Below are 23,822 nucleotides of genomic sequence, written 5' to 3'. Positions count from 1 at the left end.
GTCACTCCAGGCCTTCTCCTGGGGGGTCAGCTACACCCGCCCTGCTCATGTCCAACCTCCATGCTCAACCATTCCGTTGTCTTTCTCTGTTCAGTTTGCTCTGCCACCATCTGCTCTAACTACCTGAACTTTTCTGCCCTCCCCACACCACCAACCACCTCACTCTCAACGGTCTGAGGAACACCCCCGATGCCGCTCCACTCAACCAGCACGCTGGCTGGCCGACCTCCGCACGCCCCACCTCATCCACTCTCTCCGTGACCCTGGCAAGTTCCTCTACCTGCAGACGGAATCCCAGTCTCTACCTGTGCTCCGAATATCAGCCCTTCCCCGTCTCAGGAGATGGTCTCTTCTGAGCATCCTTTATCTTTTATCTCTCACATGATACCAGACACTCCCATCAGCATTTTAAATGGTTCGAATCTCTTCCATATTAAAAGAAAGCCCCCCTCGGGCTCTCCCAGTCACCCCTCTATCTCTTCCCCCCCCCTTTCACAGCCTCCATCTTGAAAGGGCCCTATCGCTTTCTCCGCCTCTCCCTCCATCTTTCAACCCGCCAAGCTGGTTTCCGCTTCTTCCACACACTGCAGCAGCTCTGACAAGTCACCAACAGCTCCCAAGTTGCCGGACATGTGTTTACTGACCTGAGCCGTAAAACACAGCTCTACCCGGCCAGTCCCCTGCTTACAAGTCCTTCAGTGGCTCCCCATCGCTCATAGGATCAAGACCAAAATCCTGAACGCGGAAGACTGGGCCCTGGCGCGCCCTGCTGTCCCCGGCTCTCTCGTGAGGAGCCTCCGCCCGGGTAGTGCCCTTTCTGCTCTCGCTGGCATTCCCGCCAATCACCCCTCACTGATCCTCAGCGGTCACGCCCTCAGGGTCTTCCCTGGCCCGCTCCAAGCAAGGCTCCCTGGTGACACGCTCTCGTTGCACCCTATACTTGCCCTGAGAACGGCCTGGCAATTTGGGTATCACTAGTGTTGTACCTTTGTCTCTCCTTAGACTGTCAGCTCCAGTGGGCAGGGGCTCCATTTGCTTTGCCCCCCTCCTCCCCCCACCATACCCCAGTACGCGGCACAGCACACAGCATGCCGAATAGATGAATGAACAAACAAATCCAAATCCAGTCTAGGCCGAGTCCTCTCTGGAACGGTTCTGGAAGTGACCTTTGGCACGGAGCGGCCGTGCTTCACGGGCCCTGCCATTCTGAGCGTCCCCTTTAAGCACAGACACCCAGAGTCCAGTCCGCTCAGCCTCGAACTTTCCTAGGCTCCGTTACTGGTGAAAAGCAAACTGTGGCCCAGGGCCCCAACCTCGCCACCACCTGTTTGTATAAATCATGTTTTGTTGAAAGACAACATCGCTCATCTGGTTAAGTATTGTCTGCGTCTGCTTGCACCTAACGACAGAGCTGAGTGATCGCAACAGAGACCATATGGCCACGAAGCTGGGGCTTTAAAGGGAAAGTCTGCTGAGCCACGGTACGAAGCGTCGCGCAGGACACCTACTGTGTGCTGTGGGGAAAGTCGAGTAAGTGTGTCATGGTGACAAAGGGGTGGTTCAGGGTTTCAATCGGAGTGATTCTCTTATCGGCATCTATGGTCAGCATCTTCTTCAGCAGGTCGATGAACTCCCGCCGGTCTGCCTTTTCCACCAGCATGTCGCTCCCTTCCAAGTCTGTGGTCATGTTCACCTGGGAGCAAGCAGGGACAGGTTGCCACGGCCCCGCCGTGCCTCCCTTCTCCCTGACTTCCCTCATCCTCCACCCTGCAGCTCCGGGGCAACGGGGCAACACCTCGACCGCCCCTCCCCAGGCCCCAGGGGGCTGCGTCTGCTCCCAGTGCCACAGGTCATCATTGCCCACAGGAAGTGGCTGTTCTCCCTGCAGGGAAGGCTGAGGGAGGTCGTGCATGGGGAAGGGAGCGGTCACTGCTGGTACCTGCGAATCCAGGTAAGCGATAGGACGTACACTCTCCTGCTTTAATTGGCTATACTGAAATGCTCCTCACATCGCATCCCATTGAAAACAGGTAGAGGAAAGGGTTCTGGAGGCTGGCGCCATAACGATGTGAAGATTCTTAACGTGACTGACTTGTACAGTTAACGGTGGTGAAATGGGAAATTTTATGTTATGTGGATTCCACCACAACTAAAAAACTACCACGGAACAGTACCGGATAAGATGCAGAGAGGTTTATCTTTATTTAACCTTCGGAGAGCAACGTAGGGGCCTCAGTGCGCGCCTCCTACACCTGCAGCATCTCAGTCTCCGTGGAGCTTCCTGAGTTAGGGCCAGGGTCATCCGGGTCCCTGTGTCCGCTGGGCTTTCCTCTGGCCGAAAGCAGGACACAGGAAAGCGGGACACAGGATTCCTCGTCCCAGAGCAAGTCCACACCAGATAGCTTTTAAAAGACTGGTTTTGTGGTGCTTCCTCTGTTTTCTGAGACATGCTCTGGAAAGCAATTTCGGTTTTCACAGACAATCTAAGCTTCTAATCAACCAACAAGCATGCTTTACTCAGCAACATGATTTTTGGTTGCACTCATCTTCAGTAAGAGGTGTGCTAAGTGTTTACTGGTCTCTAGCTTTATTTTTCATTGCTTTTAAGAAAAATTCACTTTGGGCTGTCCTGATTTTAGACGAGCCTTTACACGAAAAATAACTGAAGTTCTAGAATTTTCTCTGGGCACAAAGGTGAGAGCCTTTGGTCCCTCCAAGTCAGCTGAGTGAGACTGAGTGCAGTGTGTTGAACTGTGTCCCCCAAAAAGATATGTCTAAGTCCTAATCCCCAGTGCCTGTGAATATGATCTTACTCGGAAATAGGGTTTTTACAGATGTAATCAAGTCACAATGAGGTCAGACTGCAAGAGGGTGAGCCCTGAGTCTAATGACTGGTATTTTCATAAGAGAAAAAAGAGGGAGATTTGGACGTCGAGACAGGAGGAAACACAAGATGAAGGCCACACGGAGGAAGCAGGAGGGGGAGGGGGAAATACAGGGACACTGAGGGCTGCCAGGGGCCCCCAGAAGCTAGGAGAGGCCCGGGGCAGGTCCTTTCTGGAGGCTTCGGAGGGAACATGGCCCCGCTGGTACTCTGAGTCTGAAGTTCTGCCTCCAGAACTACGTTGTCTTTAGCCCCCCACTTTGTGGCACTTTCCTACAGCTGCCCTAGAGAACTAACATCATCATGGCGTTAAACTTAGATGTTCTAGTGGGCTTGGATTTCTCTCTTGAAAACATCGGTAAAATTGGCTGGTACTATTTCACAAAAGGGAACCAATAAACTGAAGCTATTTTTAAAGAGCTGCTGTGATGTTTTAGAATGTTCCACAAACCCAGTGGCATTTTTGCTAAGGCTGGCATATCATTGTTTGAGGTCAAGGTCAACCATGGCAGTTGAGTAAGGTGGATTTCTACCCACCATCCTAGACGACTCCTGCAGAAGTCTTGCTGTGCTTGGTTTTTAAAGGGCTGACACTGCATACTCACCCACAAAGCTTACCTGAGCCATGTCATCTAGACAGTTGAAAATGTACTTCCTCGCTTCTTTTGACTTAATCCCTGTCTCTGCTTCATGGTCATCTGGTGTCTGGTCAGGAGAGGGAAAAGCCGAAGGTTAATGTGAATTAGTTTCTGGTCGTTAAACCCTCAAGCTTCTGCTTCTCACGGAGGGTCTTCTCCCCACCGTTCAGAAAAGGAGGCTTTGGTACTTCTTAAAGTGACCTGCACACGAATTACTGTCTCTCTTCATCGCCCACACTAACTCACCTTGCTTCCTTCCTCCCCGCGAGCACCTGTCAGGGGCCTGCTCTAAGTCAGGTCTGGAGGATTCCAAGATGAGCAAGATACGCCATCTCCGTTATTACCTGACATTCTTCCCGAATTTAAGGGATAAGTAAGGTAAGATTCCATATGTGGAAAGGCAGAAGCCCCTTCTGCCTTTCCTACACGTTTTAAAATTCTAAGTTACTATTACGTACCAAACTCTTACACATACAGTTCTCACTATGCCAGGTACTACTCTAAAGTACATGAACTCATTTCAGACTCTTCACAATGCTCTTAGGTAGGATGATTACCAACCCATTTCCAGCGGGAGAGGCAGGAATGGAAAGCTTAAGGAGCTTGCCAGGGTCCCGGGGCCAGCAAGTGGCAGCTGGCTGTGGCGTCTGTGTTCCGTGCCGCCCCTCCGCCTGGGGCTGGGGCGCACACACCCCTTCCCCCACTGGCCTTGGTCTAGGAAGCTGCTGTTTCCAATTACTGTGGGATTTTGGACTCGTCCATGGATCACAGGTAATTAATCCTTAAAATCTCGTTCAAGGACAGCCCTAAGATCTAGGCTTCGATTCCAGGAACAGCTGGACAAGTAGAACTGAAGCTCTTAACTAAGATAGAGAAGAGAACCTCGCCTCTGCCTGATCTCACCCTCGTCCACCCCAGGGCTCTTTCTTATTGGACTTGACCTTGAGCCACTCAGCCTCACAGTTACCAAACACCAGCCCTCCCACCAATAGCCCGAGTGCCTGCTTTGCTCCCCAATCTCTTTACTAAATCTTTTATAACTGTAGGCCGCACATTATCTTTAAATCGTGTTAGAATTTGGCTGTGGTTTCTGTCCAAAAAACACCCACCCACTCTCTTGCAAAAAAAGCAGCACCCAAAATAAACATAAAACATACTTAAGGCTGGCATTATTTTCTCCTTCCCAGGAAAATACATTAATTTTAATTACTAGGTGTAGATCAAAATGAAAGCAAAATATGTTTCTGTTAAAGTGAATCCCCCAGAGTTTACTAGTGTGTGACGGAGCACAGCACCACCTGCTGGCTGGCAGGTGGACAGGGCCCCCCCCCCCCCACCTCAGGGCTGTTTCCTTTGCCTGAAGTCCCTCTTCATCCTTTAGAGCCAGGCTCAAATGGTCCTCCTGGCCCTTGGCCACACCTTGTTCCCACCAGGGCACGTGTTATTTCTGGATGGGACTTGACCCCTGGGTCTCCCTCTGGGCCAGGGTCTCCTTGAGGGCTGGAGGTGGGTGGTTTCTCTCGCCACACAAATTGGATGGGTCACCAGGTTTACCTGATTGAATCCTGGGAGTTTAGCGATCAGACATGGGCCCTCACACTTTGCAGGGGCAGCGGGCCAAGCACAGCTGTGTTTCTGAACATTCAAATTCCTCCACACCAGGCGCCAGCGACAGCTGCCCCTCCCCCGTGATGCTGGCAGAGTGAGACCCAGGATCCACGTGTCTCTGCCAACAGCTGCCCACCAATCGGACCATCCCAGTGTCCTCCTTCCCCGAGTGTTGGGTGCTGGTGACGGATGGAGGGGACACTCTTCCTACCTTCAGCCTCCACAGAGGATACGGCGAATCTGTGTCACGGTTGAAAAACCTAGTTGTCTTTGTCCCTGCACTTAATAAATATTCCGCTGGCAAACCCTGTGTTTGTGAGATATACCGAATCTGCAAGAAAAGATGAGAATGAAGTCAGGGCTTTTCCTGTCACTGCACACACGGTATACTAATGGTTCCAGTGCCTTTGAGAAAAATGACAACATTATAAGGAAAGAAAGAAGTACAAAATGAAAAAGGGAAAAGTGGAATAAAGGGAAAAAAAAAAAAGCGAGGTTAAGGGAAGCGAGGCTTGGGAAACGACATAACACTCCATAAACCCACCCGCACGTCACGTTATGAAGTGCGAATCCGATGGAGAATGAGTGCTTGTCGTGAACACCTGTGCCACCTGGACCCACCTGGTCATACTCTGAAGCGCCCGGATACAGCGGCCAGCCCAGAAACAGCTCCGCGATGACGCAGCCCAAGGACCACATATCGATTGCCTCGCAAAATGGTAAACCAAGGATGATCTCAGGGGCTCTGAAAAAGAAGAGCGGAAGAAAGCATTAGCAATTTGGAAACGCAGACGGCTACTTCTATGTGAATTCTGCTTAAAATCCCATCTTTCAGACTCAGGGTGCCATTACTGACCCCCTCTGGAGGACCTGTGGCTCTCACTCTGTGCTGCAATGATCCACTCTTTGGCCTGGTCCCATTGGTGGGGAGCCCAGTCAGACGGCTGGTCTGTGGCTCTAGAACATACCTACAGGAAACCGCATCTATTGACTTTATTACCATTACGCTCCAACCAGAGCAGCTAAGAGCCACTGCAGAGGTTCTCACGAGTCCTTCTTTGTTGACACCTCGGGAAACCAATCTTTAGAGAACACCTAGGTTTTACAGCGGAATTCTGAAATACAGGTATCCTATTTTCAGTAATACATACAAAACAGGTTGCTTCTGCCCAGAATAATGGGATTAAATTCAATCTCCGTTGATGCGAACGATCCTTTTCTTAGGAGTTTGTGTCACACTCTCCCAAGGAAACATTATTTTTTTCATTAGCTTCTAAAAAGCTCATCTTTTAACAAGTTCTCTAGTATCACGATTATAGAACCATGTTTACGAATACATAATCTGAGTGTCCATCAGTATTCTGTTCCTGGCGGTAGGAGTTATGTCACTTCACATGACAGTCAAGGTCACACACTGGGGCTTCCGAAGGAAATAACCTAAACTCAGAGAACATTTCATATGTGCTTAGTAATCAAAACCAGAGACCACAGAGTGCATCGTCTTTCCTAAGAACCTATCCTGATTGGGTAGGGGTACATTTTGGAGAAAACCAAGTTCAAAGTATGAGACATGAACACAGCTTATATTTTTAAAACATGCAGCTCAAGGCACTGTGCTGATCATGAAATGCATTAGCCCAACTTCTAAAATTTTCCCACTCGATTAAGTAACGCAAGAAGATGCTACTCTGCTACCCTTCCAGCAGCCTGCGGCGGGAGTGGCGGAGCTGGGGACCTTTCCTCTGTGGGTTACCTCCATCCATCTAGCCTGAGAGGAGAAAGGAAGGGTGCGAGCAAAAACACCTCCACTTGCCTCGGAGCTTCAAGCTGAATTTTCCCCCCACTTTAAAAAAGCACTTACTTCCCTGCCTGGCCCCTATAAATTTCTTATCATCTTTTTTCTCTATACAATAGCACCGAGGAAACAAAACAAAAACTCAAATGCCCTGTTACAAAGTCTTGATCTTTCAGACGTAAAAAGGAGTTTCTTCGCCTCCTTCGAGCTGGGGATTCGGCACTGCTGCTGGGTCATCGGTCTGGGCAGCAAGACACGCTTTTCCTAGGGTCCAGGGCCGGTCTTGCTGGGAGGGACTTACTGCAGAGGGCAGGTGTGAGTGGCATCGGTGCTGCTGACTGGGCCTGTCGTGCCCTGTCCGCTTACTGCTGTGCATTCCAGCTGCCAGGGTTCTGCCAGTCACGTGGTCCTCTCTGGCCCGTGAATGCGGGAGGCCGTTTCTGCCCTCCGGCACTGAAGCACTGGGATGCCTGTGGTGGTCGCGTGGCCCATCACTGCTGGGCCGTCCTGTATCACGGGGCCTCTGATCCCACAACCAGCCTAGGTGACTGTGTCCAGCGAGGGAGAATTCCGGTGCCCCCTCCCCCTCCCCTGACAGGCCGCTGACTCCAGATCACTTGTCTCTGCACCTCTGTGACCTGTGCCTTTGCGCTTGGCAGGCAGCCTGGACACTCCGTTCAACAGGCCGGGTCTTAGGAACAGGCCGGACTGGTTCCGTGGGAACATCTCCGGACCTGACCACGGGGCGGCCTTTCTTATCAGGTTAATGGATTGGTTCTCTAAGCAGGCCGCTTGGAACCCCCAGAAACCCACCTCCCAGTTTCTTTCCCCTGATGATATGCCAGGCAGAATCTAATAAATGAAACTCGTGACAAGGGCACTTCAGTGCTGTTATTTGGCAGGAAACACTGGGCGTGGATTTCGTCGGCTGACGTTATATGAACGGGGCCTGTGAAAATCACTTTTAGTCATTTGTCATTAGAAAATGAAACGGCAGCCGTTCATGATGCCATAGTATGTACGGCAGCATATTTCCTTGCTGTGACTATAATGAACAAACGCTCAAGTGAAATGCTGGGGAGACAAAAGAAATTGAAGGCACAGTCCTGTCCCCCCAAGGGGCCCCGATGCCGGGAAGGCAACACTAAAACACATGTGACTGCTAACGTTGAATAAAAAGCACACACAATATAAACATAAAGGTAGGAAAACCCAGCTAATTCAAGCACGCGAACATGATCCAGCATCTCCCATTAAAAAGAGAGAGAGAGAGAGAGAAAAAAAAAAAGCAAAACACAAGAACAAAACACACCAGAACCAAACCAAGCCTTTCCTGATCCCTTCTGCTCCCCGCAGCTGCTTCTCCCCCTAAAGCCAGCTCTCCCTGCGAGCAGCCTGCCCTCTCCGTCGTCTCTCACCTCCTCTCACTGGGCTTCTGCCCTCCACTCCCCTCAAGGGCTGTGGTCATCAGGATCGGCGGTGACCACACTGTCGCAGCCATTGGTCAGCTTCTCAGCTCTGAGGCCTGAGAGCCCCATTTCTGCCACACGACTGACCATTCCCCTCTGTTCTGAAATAGTCTTGGTCTTCGAGACACCACAGGTGCCCGTATCTGTCCTGCCTCTCTGCGTGTGGCTTGTCTGTTTCCTTCGCTGGCTTGTCCTCTACCCAACTGCTCCGCGATGGCAACATCCTTGAACCCCTTCTCTTCTCTCTCTCTCTCTTTTTTATCCTTGTTCTTGGTCGTTGTTGTTAGGGATTAAATTAAATTGTGTCCTCCACCCCCCCACCCCCAAAGACACATCAAAGTCCTAATTACCGGTATCTTAGAATGTGACCTTATTTGGGAGTGGGGTCACTGCGGATGTCATTAGTTAAGATGACGTCATATTGGAGTAGGGTGGGCCCTTCATCCAACATGACTGGTGTCCTTATAAGAGGAGAAAAATTTAGACACACACGCAGAGGGAAGGTGGCTAGGTGAAGATGGAGACAGAGAGAGATTGCAGTGATGCCGCCACAAGTCGAGGATCATCCTGGGCCACTAGAAGCTAGCAAAGGCAAGGAACACTTCTCTCCCAGAGGCTTCAGAGGGAGCAGGTCCCTGCTGACACTTTGCCTTTGGATTTCTAGCTTCCAGAACTGTGAGAAAATAAGTATCTGTTGTCCTAAGTCGAGTATTTTGTGGTACGTGTTTCCACAGCCCTAAGAAACTGATTCGGTAATCACACCCATTCCCACAGGTTCAAATTCCATTTGCATTTTTAAATGTCTCTCTCCATCAGGGACCTTTCTCAGTTCCAGATTTACGTCCTGACGGCCCGACAGCTCCACTGGAATGTCTCGCAATGAGCCCAAACTTTGTAGGTTTAAAAGGGAACTCTTCCCCTGTGTCCCCCAGCCCCCAACATACTTCTCCCTCTGTCCTCCCTGTTCCACGAAATGAAATTACCCGCCTCCCTCCTGCCCCATCACTCATACTAGAAACCTGAGAAGGATCTCTGATTCCTCTCTCTCCCCCTTCATCTTCACCACCCGATCCATCAATACGGCCAGCTCCAAAGTAGATCTCAAACCGGTCCCTGGTCTTCTACCTCTGCTGCCTCCTCTCTGGGCCTGGCCATCCCGTCTCACCTGGAGCCTCCTTTCCGGTCTTTCCTTCCTCCAATCTACCCTCTGCATAGCTGCCAAAGTGAACAGGTTACACCTGCCTTGGCTCTTACTCCTTCAGAGGCTCCCCGCTGCACTTAAAATGAAACCTAAACCCCTCCCACGGCCAGACGGACCCCCACGATCGGGACCCTCCCAGCTCTCCACTGTCACTGCAATCCACTCTCCTGGTTCAGTCAGCTCCAGTCCAATCCATTTCCTTTCAATTTCCAGAATACCTAAGCTATTTCCGGACCCGGAGCCTTCATGCAATGGGGTTGCTTCTGCCTCAGACGCTCTCCCCACTAGCTCTCAGACGGCTCCCTCCTTCTCATCCTTCAAACCTCAGCTTAATTGTCACCACCACAGACAGGCCTCCCTTGACACCAGTTAGTTTCCATCTATGGTGCCATAAATGTCACTTTATAGCACTTTCCCAATAACCTGCTTACGGTCTCTCCCCCTGCTAAGTCCACGAGGGCAGCACAGCGCCTGGCACTTAGTAGCCATTCAATCAATAAGGATTTGTTGATTGAATAAGCCTTTATTAAATATGAGGGAGTGCTAAAATACGTGATTCAGGTGAACGGTTCTAAGGCAGCGCAAACAAAGGAGAGTGGAAGGGGTGGACCTCGGTGAAGGAAGGAAAGCCTGGGCACGCGGGGTGCCGGGTGTAGCCCGAGAGGAGCAGGCCTCCACGCAGGTGCGAACCACAGGTGCAGCCCGTGCCCAGCTGCGCGAGGCACCTGCAGCAGGGCTAGCGCGCAGGCTCGGAGGGCACCAGTGTGTAAGCGGCTCACAGAAGGATCACAGTAAACATCTCAGGGAGAGCAGCGGGGGGGTGGGGGGGTGGGGGGGGGTGGGACAGGTAACGCAGGGTCAGGACTTTAGGGCCGAAAGGGCCCCTGAGGTTTAGTCCTCTAGAGCCATCTCTTCTTAACTCTTGCGAAGCCGGTATACCCCGCTCGGCTCCCACTGCTGCTGGCCTGACTGAGCCCTCTTCGATCCCCCTACTGCTCTTGAAGCCTCCTGCTGGCCTCTCGCCTTTGGGCCCAACCTTTCCCAATCTGCCCCTAAACCTGCCTCATCCCTAGCGGTGTGTCCTTTCCCCTGCACGTGTGATACCTGGGCCACCTTCTGATGCAGCCGGTTCCTCTCCCCTCTTTCCTTCCTCACTCAGACACACACTGCCCATCTTCTCTGTGCCGGTGTACCAGGCGATGAAGATATAAACACGAAGAACCAGACTGGGCCGATAAATATTCACTGAGCACCTACTGTTCTAACACATGTCGGCATATCTGCCTCCCAGGAAACCTTCTGAAGGGCAGAGTCTGGGCCTCACTATTCTTCCATCCTCCGTCGACACACAGCAGATGCTCCACAAATATCTGCTCGACACCCAGGCCATGAACCCTCGGGTGAGGAAGGCACAGCTCTATCTGCCTCCCTTCCCCCCAGTAATCCTTGGAGCCTGAAGGCCATTCTGCTGTCCCCTGGCAGATGCCGTGTCCCCTGCTCTGCCAATCCACAAGGCTCTGAGCTTCTGGAAGTTCAAATTCAAGTCTAAAATCTGTTTCCTTTGGTTGAGCACACCTGAAGCACGTTTTGACGGGTGCTGAGGCTTATTTATTCTTCAGTGAAGAAGAAACCAGTCTTGCTAATGGTTATTCTAAGCCAGAATTTGGTTCAAGCTTCATCGTTTACTCACATGTTTGAATATTCAACCTCCATTTCCTGAGCGTCTCCTGTGTGCCAGGCACTGTGCTGGGCGCTGAAGACAGAAGAATGCACCGGACAGAGCCCACGGCTCCTCCAGGAGTCCGGCATCTAGCTGGAGGCAACATTATGCCAACGGCTAATATACAACGTGCCGAGTGTGGGCAGAACACGAAAGAGGGACTGACCGGGGGAGGAGAGGCAAGCAGGGAGGGCTTCCTGGGAGAAGTTCTGGCTGAGTCTCGGTAAGCAGACAGGTGGAGGTGGCCTCCAGGCACAGGTCAGGGTGAGTGCACGTCCCTTCCCCGCTCCCCACGTCGCTGCTGTCCTAGCACAGTGCGGGAGCAGGGTAGGTGCTCACTACACATTAGTCTCTCTGTGGCAACCCCACGCCCTCGGCTGGCACGGTTTTCCCTGAAGCCGGCACTGTCTCCTGGGGCAACACTTCCTGTGACAAGAGCGGGACTTCCTGTGACAAGAGCGGGTCTTTCTGTTTCAAAGTTTGCCTGCTGTAAAAAAATCACATTCCAGTGTCTTCCACGGGGGCTGTTTCTGTTCTCAGCTCAGGGCCACAGCAGGTAGGGCTGCTGGCTGGGGAGAAGGCCTCGCCCACTGGGCTCACATCGCCCAGCTTCCGTTAACGACTCATCCTTCATTCGCCACCCCGTGGAATCAATCTCCTCGTTGCTATTTTGGGACATCAAAAATACTTTAAACATACATGAAGTGTCAGACAAAATTTGCACCTAGGAAAGAGAGGGATTGTTCCTTTCCAACTTTCCCATAGCGAGACACTGAACATTTTATTTTTCTATAGAAAGGGAATAAACAACTGTCGTTTTCGACACATCAATTATTAAAGCGTTGATATTTCGTTCCACGAGCTCTCCTGATGGCACACACAGCTGATAGGATATTCCCAGATCACGTCCAGGTCATGTGACCCAGTGGGGCAGTGACCTCCAACAGAGGTGGGAACGACACATGCTTGGGAGCCCTGTGCTCACAGGGAGATGCCGTGGCTGTCAGGGCCGTACACCTACTTCCTGAGGCTTAGATGAGGATCACGTGAAACACAACATCACCAGAAGCACCTAGCAGAGGGCCTAGCACAGAGGATGCAATCAGCAAATATTAAGTCATTTATCTACAATCCGTCTATGTTCATGTGGCAGCAATGAAGGAAAGGGCATCCCTTCTCCTCATTTTTAAAGGCCATTTTTAAAGCCCGTTTTCCTCCTTATAAGTTGAAACATGAGGATGACTCTGTTTAAATATATTAAAGCATACCCATTAAACATTTTGTTTCATTTATTTATATAAAAAAAAAGTACGACGATTAATACAGCCGACAGCAAGTACCGACTACCTAGCTTCAGAAGCGAAGTCACCTGCCCACAGTCCTCACTCTCTTCACACAGGAAAGCAGGGCCCTAACTCTGAATTCCCTTTCATGGTTCAATCTCTTGCTCGCCCAGCCTCCCTGGCCAAGTGTAAGACCAGAGTCATTGTCTCGATCATCCGCACAGTACACTCATAAAACAAGTACAAGGTTCACGGCCACTCCCAACTTGAGCAATAAATCCACAACACTAATCAGAGGGCACAGGAAGAACTGTGCATTTCTGGAAAAATGTTACTCAATTTCCCCGCGTTTTTATTTCACCATCTATAAAATGAGATTATTCATCTTGCTTTTTCCCTTGTCTCTGCAGCAGCTTATGAAGATGAATTATGGTTGGTAGAATTATAAAGCAGTTTGAACTCCTTGGAAGCAAGACACTCTATTAGCCCACGGTATTTTGTAATCACTGATATTATAAGGTGAATCCAAATTGAACAGCAGTGGAAAAGCCCATTCTCGCAAATGTATGTAGATTGAAAGTAACCTCGGTACGGCTGGGGCAGAAGCAATCAAAATGTAAAATTGCGAAACTGTATTTCAGATGGGTTGTTAAATCTTATGTTTCCACTGCAAAACTAAGGAGATTTGGAAATGCTGACATGAGCTCTGAGCCACTATTTGAGCCGGTGACCTGCAGTGGGAGGCAAGGGGTTACATCGAAGCGACTAGGGACCGGAGAAATGGCAGAAACCTGAGGATGAGGAGGAAGCTATTTTAGAGAAGCTGGACCCAAAGCCTGAGGGATCTGGGCAGGCAGGCAGCCAGGAAAATGCGGAGCAGCATCCCTAAAAGGTGGACTTAGACCCTGTCTGGGGTACCCCGGTGGAGATCTGCACACCGATCAAGGCCTGGCTAATCCAAGGCCAGCCTAGGGTTTGATTTTGAAAAAGACACAACCGCCTCCGCGAACAGGAGCGAGGAGACCAACAACTTTGTACTGGACTGGGGTGCCAGGTTGATGAGAAGGACGGAGTGATGTGGGGGTGGGACCTCTAGGAACGAAACGCAGGGTGAGGCTGAGCGGGAGCCCGCTCGTTGCGTTAGCTTGCACTGAACCCAAAGACAAGGAGACTGTTTTATAACGGCCCAACACACACTGTGGCCCTGAGATCTCTACATGCGTTCCCCAGAGAAGTATGTCTGCCCTGTGAGAAGCTGGAGGTGGCCTGTGGCGGAGAGACAGCCAGGCTCTCGCAGGACAGCAAGGCTCCGACCGCGAGCGGCTCCGGCTTACTGCGACACGCACAGCAACAGCGCTGCAGAGAAGTCCTGGAAGTTCTACCTCGGGGGCTGATGCCGATGCCCACAGACTGCGCGTGGACCAGGGTCATTTCCAGGCCCTCGCTGGTGCCTCCGTTGTAGCTGAATCTTTCCAGCTATCACCACAGAAGTGCTCAAGACTTCAAAACAAATCATCACCCACACGGAAGGCTGATTACACGTAATCACAGTTGGGTCTAGATGTTGACATCATTCTCATGGCACATTTGGACAGTCTCCCCGAGGAAGCTGGCTTTCTTGATTTAACTGACCATTTCCAGCATAATGTTAAAATTGGAGTGGTCGTTTTTTTTTTTTTTTTTTTTTTTTTTAATTTGTGTTGGCAACGGCCATCTTGGCTCTGAATGAGATTTCCTGGTGTGCACTAAATACGTATAATATTCCCTCCCACCCATCCCATGCTGACCACTGGTTCCCAGCACTACCTCAGCTCTGCAAAGTGCAGTGCCAAAACCTAACCTTCTTGTTTATTTACCAGGAAAAAAGCTTGGATCTGGAGCTTAACCAACTAGATTCTTCAAAAGCCTCTGATTACGATGTAAACTGAAAACTGGTTCTCAGATGTCTGGAGCATATTCTGATGTTAGCCTCTAAATTCCTTGTAAATTTCAATGAAAAATGTTCCCAGGAAGAACCAGCTTGGACCCCCACAATGGGGCATTTCAGAGATACCCACTGCCCTGTAATTCCTTACCCTTTTGATACGCATGGTGCCTCCTTAGCCCGTCCCCATCCCGGTGGCCCTGTATCTGTATCTGCTAGTCTAGTCTCTGGTGCCTTCACCATAAAGCCAAAGGTTGCTGGGCCAAGCCTGGTCTTCCTTCCCAACACCCAGCGGGACATACGGATTTTCCGCTGGTACTTTTGGTCACAGTATGTGCTCCATAATGTCTGTAGAAGGATCTGCCAGCCAGGGAAATGGAATCACGGGTTTCTGCATGTATCTACGTACGGCGATTCTTTGCACGCATATACTGCTCTAAGTTCTTTTTAAAAGTTTTTTAAACATCTTTTTTTCTTAATTGTGAAAGAAAACACACATACAAAGAAGTGCACAAAGCGAAAACATCCGACTTCATTGGCAAACGACGACCAGTGTCACTACCAGCCAGGTGAAGAAACAGAACGCGGCACGCATCACAAAGCGCCTCTCGCGTTGGCCCCCACGTCATCTCCTCTGCCGCCCGCATGCGCTGGCGACACGCAGCCTGAACGGGCGTGTGTGCACACCGGGGATATGGGTGCCAAGCCTCAGCTGGGCCCTGCGCTCTGCCCCGACGCAGGCACCTGACCAGGCGGGCCACACGGGAGCTCCAGCTGGAACAGAGAGGGGCTCGGCACAGGGGCCTCGGGCTGGGGAAATGGCACAGGGGGCCGAGCGAGCAGGGAGACAAAACCTCGGACGTTCTTTTCAGTTCCCCTCATTGTTTCCCTTCTGCTTTGTTGTTAGTGTGTTGACCGGAACCGGAACCGAGGGTTGGGACTTTGCATTTAGAGCTTCCCCGGGGAAGCCTGCCGAGAGTGGAAGGCCCACCCCAAGCCCCACTGCCACCTGCTGTCGCCTTCCAGCTTCCCAAGCTCATTCGTCTTTGCCGTGCACCGGGAGGGAGTTTAGCCTTTCAGTCCCCGCGGATCGATTGCCGGGCAGCACCTTCGCTTCATTCAGAGCGATGATATGTTACCCGCCCCTAAAGTGAAAATGAGATGTCGGGCCGGGGGAAAAAGGCTGGCCTTCTTCACATCGGTCAATCAATCCAAAGCTCATCCTCTGCCCCAGATAAAGTCCTACTAAGAAGGTAATATCGCTTACTTACACGCACCTTTACAGATTCGAATGTGAAATTTCTCATTGGTTAATATTTAGCTTTGACTAGTTCACAGCGAGCACTCAAAACTGTTGGCGGGATGAAAGCGCAAACCAGCGCGAGGCTGAGGAATCACGGCGCTCCCAGCCCGGGGTCCGCGCGGCCGCGCTGCGGGCCCGGGAGTTCCCCGCTCCTAGCGAGGGGGCCATCCGGGAACCACGGCCCATCCTCGGTGCGTCCTCCCTGAACAGCGCCATCTGATCGCGCCATCTGATCACGGGCGGTGGGGCTAGATCGCGAGGCGCTCTTCGTGGCACGTGGCCTGGGACCGAAGGTGGGAACGGGCCCCTTCTCTGAAAGGGAGACGCGTTCAGTGTCACCGACTGGAGACACACGACTGAGAGCGCAGATGTGAAAAGGACCCCCCCGAGTAAAGATAACAGACGCGCATGGAGGCTGCAATGCCACTGCTGCCACGGGTCGTCCCAGGACCCCGCCCCCCTACCCCGCCCCCCGTACTGCACTGTCCATTGCAGAGGGGACGTCGCCAGAGCCCGTTAGGACCTGCCACGCCCAGGACGAGGGCGCTCCCTTGGTGGGTGGCCGTTTGTTCCAGCGGGAGTGAGGAACGTTGAGCGTTCTGCTGAACAAAATGGGCATAAGTTCCAGGTCTTCAGCCAAGGGCAGCTTATTTAGAGAAAACCTTCCAACGTTCAACTTTTCCTAAAGGAGCAGAAAAAACCCCCAACAAAAAACCAAGTTTGCTTTCTTGTGTTTGGGTCATGGTGGAAAAACTGAGCTGGCTTTTTACAGTTCGCGCTAGGGGGCGCTGTTGCGCAGCAGACACCCACGATCTGAAAGGCATCCGGACCCTCACCTCCCAGGGGACAGAGGGATGGAGTCCACTGGGGACCACCGCTGAATTCCACTGTGGGAAATCCATAGTATACTGTCAAGCGGAGCCCAGGAGATGTTTGTCAGTGGACAGGAAGCCGGCTGTTCCCCTGACGAGGGAAGTGCTGCCTAATCTTCCCATAAGCTGTTTTCTCTTCCTGGTAATAGGGCCTCTTCATCAGCCAGGAGCTGGGACTCTTGCACGTGCCTTTGGAATGGAGCACCCTTCAGCAAAAAAGATGAAGCGTTCATTTTGTCCTGAGCACGGAGCACTACTCCAGCCGTGTGAGCTAACCAGACTGTGGGGCCAGGGAGCTGCCCCATGTCAGCTGGAACTCAAGGGGCAGGGTCAAAAGAAAGGAAGAAAGCGGGGAGGGAGAAGGATTAATTTGGTGGGAGGAGGAAGGAAGCAGAACGAGGGACCCAGTGGTCAGGTTGAGGCCCCTGGACACCCCCAGGCGTCCCCTCCATCCCCCACCAGTTTGCCTCTGTGGAAAGCACTTCTGGTCACCATCTGAAGCCTTCAGGGCTTTCACCTTGAACCTTGCCCCGCCCCCCGGATGCCTCCCTGACCGAGGCTCTCTCCCCTTGTGTTCATGATGTACCTACTGCCATTTCAGCTCTCTCACGCATATTTGCACGAACAGTTACTATTTTTTAAAGTGAGAATAAACTATCATCAGCTTCTTGCAGAGACTGGAAGCATCTCTAGGTGGCGGCCGGTGCATTATTTGTCTCTGCACACTTCACAGCACCCAGCGCAGAATGCTGTGTGTGTGTGTGTGTGTGTGTGTGTGTGTGTGTGTGTGTTGGGGGGGGTTCCTCCACAGATACTGGTGGTCACGTTTCACACTCATAAGCTAGAAAAGGCTGCAGAGTCATTATCTTTTTCCCTACCACCCAGCACTGTGCAAGAACATAGCTCATTGCTCATTACCTAGATGTTTGCTGAACTGAAGTGATTATCTGAGGAAGAAGTAGAAACAAGAATTTCTTACTATTTGCTTATTTATGTATGTATATACTAATTTTTAAGGAAAGAGAAGGGGTAGGAGTTGGCAAGCTCTTTCTGGTTCTTCTCTGATAATGGGGATTTCCATGGAGAATCTGAAAAGAAACCAATAAAGCTCTATTTATTTTTAATGGGAGAAGCTTGATATAGGAAGTTTGTATCTTTAAAATATATATGAGCTGAGGCGTGGTCGGTGAAAAAGGAGAAACTGTCTGGAGATGAAGAAAGAAATAACAAGTGGAGTGTGGAAAAGAGGAGGGAGATTAAAAAAAAATTCAACTGAAACACCCCACAATTAATTCAATGGATATCTGAAAGAATGGCAGTGATCGGTGTAAAGGGCTCAGTTTCTTTTCTGCCAAAGAATAAAAGTTTTGAAATATTATTTAACCTAACTGAGCGGCTGGCTGCTTGTTAGGCTTGTCTCTATAGAATGTCGGCTACTAATTCAGTCTTTGTATGTATGTATTCAGGCTGGCCCCGGATTCCCCCATGAGATCAAAAGTCCCTGGGGGAGAAAGAAGTTGCATTTGCTTCCTTAGGAAGCGCTCAGCTGCCTGAGTGCAGCCTGTGGTTGCTCTGCACTCAGCAGGTGCTCAATCAGTATTAACCGACCTAATGGAGCTCACCAGATTCTGCCCCCCGCTTTGAAAGGCTCTGACACAGAACTGTCTAGTTCCTTTTCATTCGGCCTCAAAAAGAGTTTGTTTTTCAAGAAACAAAACAACCCTACACAGCCCAAAGATTCAACTGTAGGTTCAGTTTTGAGGCCAACTAAAACGATTTTGCCTGACTCTTTAGTGATGCCTGTGTGATAATCACACAGAGGTCTTCCCTCTTCCCTCTTCTCGGGTTCCCTGACTTTCCAGAGGCTGACGGACCTCAGATGATCACAGAGCCCAGAGTTTCTGGCCATCACTGGGGACTTGCAGTTCAGACCAGGAAACCAATGCCAGCAGAGAGACGTGCGGAGGGTGGAACAGAGTCATTTCAGGTTGCAGAGAGGAGAGACTGATGGACACACAGCACACATTCCCCAGCCTTGCTATTCCCCCCACCCCCCAGGACTGCATCAACAGCTTAAATGGGAGTGAGCATTATCCCATGTGCACCTTGGCTTCTGGCTGCAATGACTCTGGTCTGCGAGCCGGAGCTCAGGGTCCATCATCAGTCCTGCCACCGCTGCCACCGAGCAGCCATGTCCAGCATGTCCCCCATCTTTACCGAGGACCGGTCTCGGGGATGTCTCGCTTGGGCAGGGAAGGGTGGGGCATGGGGGGGAAAGGATGCCGCAGGGGTATTTTCTTTCCTATGCGTACGATGTTCCATACGGACAAATATTTGTGTAGTCTCTGCATTTACCATTAGTACTGGGATAAAGTAATTAGTGACTAGGTTTTTTTCTATGGGAAGCAGCAGAACTCAGGGGGGAAGCAAAACCCCAAATGGAAGAACAGAAACGCCAAAAGCTGGCATCTGAAGGTATTATTCAAAAACAATATGGGGAAAAGCAGAACTGTATTTCCTCTGTTCTTCTAAGGGGAAGTTCAGAAAAAGGTCAGAAAGAGAACAATGCAGGCATCTATCACGGCAGCCTCTAACCTAGAAAGGTTACTTACGCACTGCGGCCTCATTTCTCAATTCTGTAATCACCACCCCCCTTCCACCGGCCACACGCCACCTCGGCCTTATGAATTATACATTTCATTTCCATTTACCAATACCCGACTCGGTGACCACTGCCAAGGTGGAGTGGGGGGTGGGGTGGGGGTGGCGCCGTCTCCCCCGGGGGCACCCGAGAATGTTCTTGTTCTATGTGGATTCTGCTTGTTTGACCTTCATTTCCCAGTCTAAGGTTTTGTTTATCGAACAAATAAGAACTAGCTACTGGCAGGAATTTCCCTAAGGGAATTTGCACTGGAGCACCTTTTCTTCCCCTTAACAGTTTTATTCAGGTGGAATCTGATAAAAATGGAGTGTTAAGGGTGGTCTTGGAGGTAAAAGCAATGTGAGGCTGAGGGTGTGTATGTGTGTTTAGAGATACCGGCAGCACCCACTCGGTCCTGCCGTTTGAGTTGGGGTGGGGAGGCTGGAAACAGGGTACCAGACGAGAATACCTCGGCAGGAACTGGAATAATCCTTCTCCCCCATGCCTGTGACTAACTGGCCCCCCTCTCCTGCCAATCCAGAGGTCCCAGGGAATTGCGGGGGGCTGTCTGTCTTTGCAAGCGCTATTAATATATCAAAGGGGTACTACTCTTTGTTTAAGAAGATGCTGCTGCTTCTTCGTGGTTTCTTTCAAATATTTAAAACACACTGGGTTCAGTAGACTGGTGTCATCTCAGGCACAACGGAGTGTGAGAGCAAGGAATATACCTGTGACAGAGGTAAGCAATAACAGAAAGTCCTTGAAAAGCAGACAGTATACCTGAATCTAGCACTCAAAGAGGTGATACAGGTAGACTTCTAAAATTTATTTTTAAAAGATGATTTAGACCCACTTAGGGAACATAGTTTTAAGATGGGTTATAAAAATGGGATATTTAATTTCTGAAGTGGAGCTCGAGAACCCAACAGTAAATGGCATGAATACTAGGTACCGATCACTATGATATATAAGTGATATTCCCTCAGGTTTTCTGAAAAACTCTAATGTTGGGATCATCTGTTTAAACAGGATTGACTGAGGGTCTGTTGTGAACTCAGCTGTCATAGCCAGCCTCCAAGATGGTCCCCTCCCACAGCGAATGGGACAAACCTATAAAACCAACAGGATATTGCAGAAATAATGACACGGGACTTCTGAGATTAGGTCATAAAAGATGCTGCAGCTGTGTCTTGCTCTCTGGGGTCACTTGCTCTGGGAGAAGCCAGGGTCCGTGCTGTGAGGACACAAAAGCAGTCCTACGGAGTGGCCCACATGCCAAAGAACCGAGGCCTCCTGCCGCCACCCGCACCAGCTTGCCAGCTGCGAGAGCCGCCGCGGAAGGGCCTCCAGCCCAGTCGAGCCCTCCAACACCTGCGGCCCAGGCCAAGAGCTGGACTGCAACCTCACGAAAGATCTCGAGTGGAATTGTACAGCCAAGTCGCTCCCAAATTCCCAGCCTGTGGAAAATGTGAGGTAATGCATGCGCAGGGACGCCTTAGGCCACCGAGTTTTGAGGTCACTTGTTATGCAGAGACAGATAACTAATACCCACGTGTGGGCACATCTCTAAGGGCAGGGACCCATGCAATGGAAGTTGAAGGCTCATTCCTTGGACAAGCCTTAGTTGCGCCTCTGCCTGGTACCCAACATCGCACTAGATGCTCCATCTGGTCCCTTCCCCGCAGGAATCATTTAAACACCCCCTTGCAAAGGTCAATGGCACAATGAAAATGATGCCCGCGGGGGACTTACAAGCACCCAAAGGCAGAAAGGCCTGAAGGGATGGAACGAAGGCTGCCAACTGCCATCCCGCTGGAAGCACCCAACACAGATATAAACTATTTGGCCTGCAGAGGATTTAAAAAAAATTTTTGAATTATTAACATTTAGAAATCAGGTGACATTTCCTAAAAGTTTGAATTTCCAGCTTCTCTTGAAAACCTAAAGCTATGGCAACTACACATTTGCACTTGGCAAAAATTCACTCAGACTGGGTCATGCTGCCTGCCCCCTTAAATGGCACACCTGTGTGCCTGCCACCTGCGACGTTCTCGCCGGCTCACCTTCTCTACCTGCCTGGCCCTATAGTATTGGAGTTTGCGACCTAGGAGAGAAGCCAGAGGCAGAAGACAAATGGATCGGCTAAGCAAAACTCCTGTTTTCAGCTATGTATTGGGGACTTTTGAAGGGTGTAAGACTAGTTTTCTTTTATTAAAAAAGGGTTAGTCAACAGCTACCCCACAAGCAGGGACGCCTTAGAACTAATAAGGAATATAAAACGCTTATTCCCCTTTACATTAAACAGCATGAACTTTAATCGGAGAGATGCCATGTTAAGTTTATGCAATGTTTGTTTATGAAGGTCTTCATTATATAAGACCTCAGCTGAGAGGAAGTGCGATGCTGGAGTCCCACTTTGCTGATTTGGCTTTCTACTATAACAATAATTTACAATAACAGAAGAAAGGAAGGCTCTGGCGCCATAACTCAGCGAATATCTGCTGGATTCTTCCCTCCTACAAGATACAATAATATACTCTTTTTTGGCCTTCTCCCAACTCTCCGTTTGAAACAGGCTTATAATCAGTTTTCAGAGTGGCTTACTCAGGAATTAACTAGCCAACCGCTGGAAAACTAATTCTTGGACAATTTTACACAGTCCTTTGCAAATTATTAGAGGAGGAATGTAATGTTAACAGCATCATGCTCTTAAGAATATTCTCTTTAAACAGTCAAGCGCTGGGCGGGAGGAGGGTGGCCCTTGGTTTGCTTAAAATGCTGCCCAGGGTGGTTTTATGTAAGACCGCAGGGGACAGACACTGGCCTGCTTCTCCACTCCCACCCCATGCTCAGGGACCATCACCGAGTGATGACGCAGTAAACCAGTCACCAGCATTTACTCGAGACTCTGCTGGAGGGTGATCCACAGTCCTGGCTTCTGCTCTCAAAAAGCTTCGCATCCAGTGTAACGTGGATGGAAAGATGTGGACAGACAGGAATAATGTGTATCAGAGGCCAGCTGAGTTTACAGAAGAATCACTGTCTTTTAGCCATTGATTGTTTATTGAGCATCTACTACTTGCTGGACACTGAGTATCTGGCAATGAACAAAAAAGGTGGTCTCTGTCCTCATGGAGCTGGAACATCAGTGGCCTTCGGAGAACTCACTCCAGGCTGGGAAGAACTGGGGAGAATTCAGAAGGGTAGGATTTAATAACCATTAGGGACGGGTGCAGTCCGGGGAGTCCAGAGGAGGAAGAGGGCCTGCGGGTCGGACGGCGGCATGAGCACGGGCGCAGAGGCGGACCACGAGGAATGCTCGAGAACAAGGAAGGCGCGCGATGGGCCAGGCGCTGTGAGGAAGGGGCAGCAAACGCGAACTCTGTGCTTCCTGTGCCGTGGCCCTGGGGTGAGACAATAAGCTACACTTTGATGCCTTCACTCAGACAGTACGGACACAAGGGTGTTTGTCTCTAGACAGGAGTAACTGGAGAAGATGGCACAGGGCACTGCTAAATGCTGTGAAATGCACAGTGGGTTTTAGAGATTTTATGGGACAAGTCACGCCTCTCATGCTGCCGCCACATAGTGTAAGGGTCTGACATAGAACTCCGGAGGGAGGCCTCTGCCTCCCGTGCAGATAGCAATTGCGGGGCGGGGCGGGGGGGGGGTGCGTTGCATAATAGGGAGCGAAGGAAATAAGCTGCCCCGGCTCCAAGCAGCACGTTCCGGGATTCCCTGGCCGAGTCCCTGGAGACCTCCAAGTTCATGTCACACTAGCAAAGCTTTTCCACATGTACAATGTTTTTTCCTTCTCGAAGGTGGGGGGAAGCAAACCATGCCCCCAAGACTGTGTCCTTGAAAATGCAGAAATGGTTTTACAAATGTGCAGCCTGGCGTGCTGAATGACAAAGAAACAAACGGGGTTTCAATGGCACGGAGACCCGATGGGCCCGTGTGGGCTCATGCGGCTTGATGCATGGGACCTGCACCAAAGCCACTGCTCCATGCTGAGGCTCTTCAGGTTCAGCTTCATTAAAAACACATCTGCGGAGCTGGTGAACGCACGTAGGAAGGAGTGGGGTCCTTGCAGTGGCTCGGCCACAGACTGAGGCTTCGCAGGGCCTGTCACCTGGTTCCGCTGGGCCTCCCCGAGCTCGCTCCACGAGGTGAGCAGCAAGAAGGCGGAAACTCGAAGCAAGGCAGGGAGGACAAGTGCGGTGCAGGTTCTTTTAAGTCCAAGAAGGTTCTCGAGTTTTACAAAGCTTGCTCATCTTGATATTCCTGCTAATATTAACTTTCAAACCGCTCCCTGGATCACCCACCCGGTATTTATTTTGGGAATAGTTTAAATCAAGAAAAAATGCTGACAAAATAAGTTTAAAAAGAGCTGCTGAAGGGATATTCCCTGTGAGTGGGAGGTGGGCAGGGTGACCCGCTCACGGGGATTCAAGGATTCCATCGGTGCTTTCTTTCTGATCTCA

General features: G+C 50.7%; 1 protein-coding gene across 6 annotated transcripts in view; it reads right to left on the bottom strand.

The window, feature by feature from the left end:
- Window positions 1-23,822, bottom strand: part of HIPK2 (homeodomain interacting protein kinase 2) — a 159,738-nt gene that overhangs the window by 38,658 nt on the left and 97,258 nt on the right. For all 6 annotated transcript variants that reach the window (XM_016161864.2, XM_016161859.2, XM_016161860.2 and 3 more), the window contains 4 exons: window positions 5,752-5,875; window positions 5,342-5,461; window positions 3,503-3,589; window positions 1,509-1,693 (listed from right to left, as the gene is read on the bottom strand). In XM_016161864.2, the coding sequence (XP_016017350.2) occupies window positions 1,509-1,693; window positions 3,503-3,589; window positions 5,342-5,461; window positions 5,752-5,875 (516 nt within the window). The remainder of the gene's footprint in view (window positions 1-1,508; window positions 1,694-3,502; window positions 3,590-5,341; window positions 5,462-5,751; window positions 5,876-23,822) is intronic.

The sequence above is a fragment of the Rousettus aegyptiacus genome, unplaced genomic scaffold (genome assembly GCF_014176215.1).
Source record: "Rousettus aegyptiacus isolate mRouAeg1 unplaced genomic scaffold, mRouAeg1.p scaffold_m13_p_13, whole genome shotgun sequence".
Taxonomy (NCBI): domain Eukaryota; kingdom Metazoa; phylum Chordata; class Mammalia; order Chiroptera; family Pteropodidae; genus Rousettus; species Rousettus aegyptiacus.
Note: the sequence above shows the minus strand (reverse complement) of the source record. Positions and strands in the feature narration are given on the sequence as shown.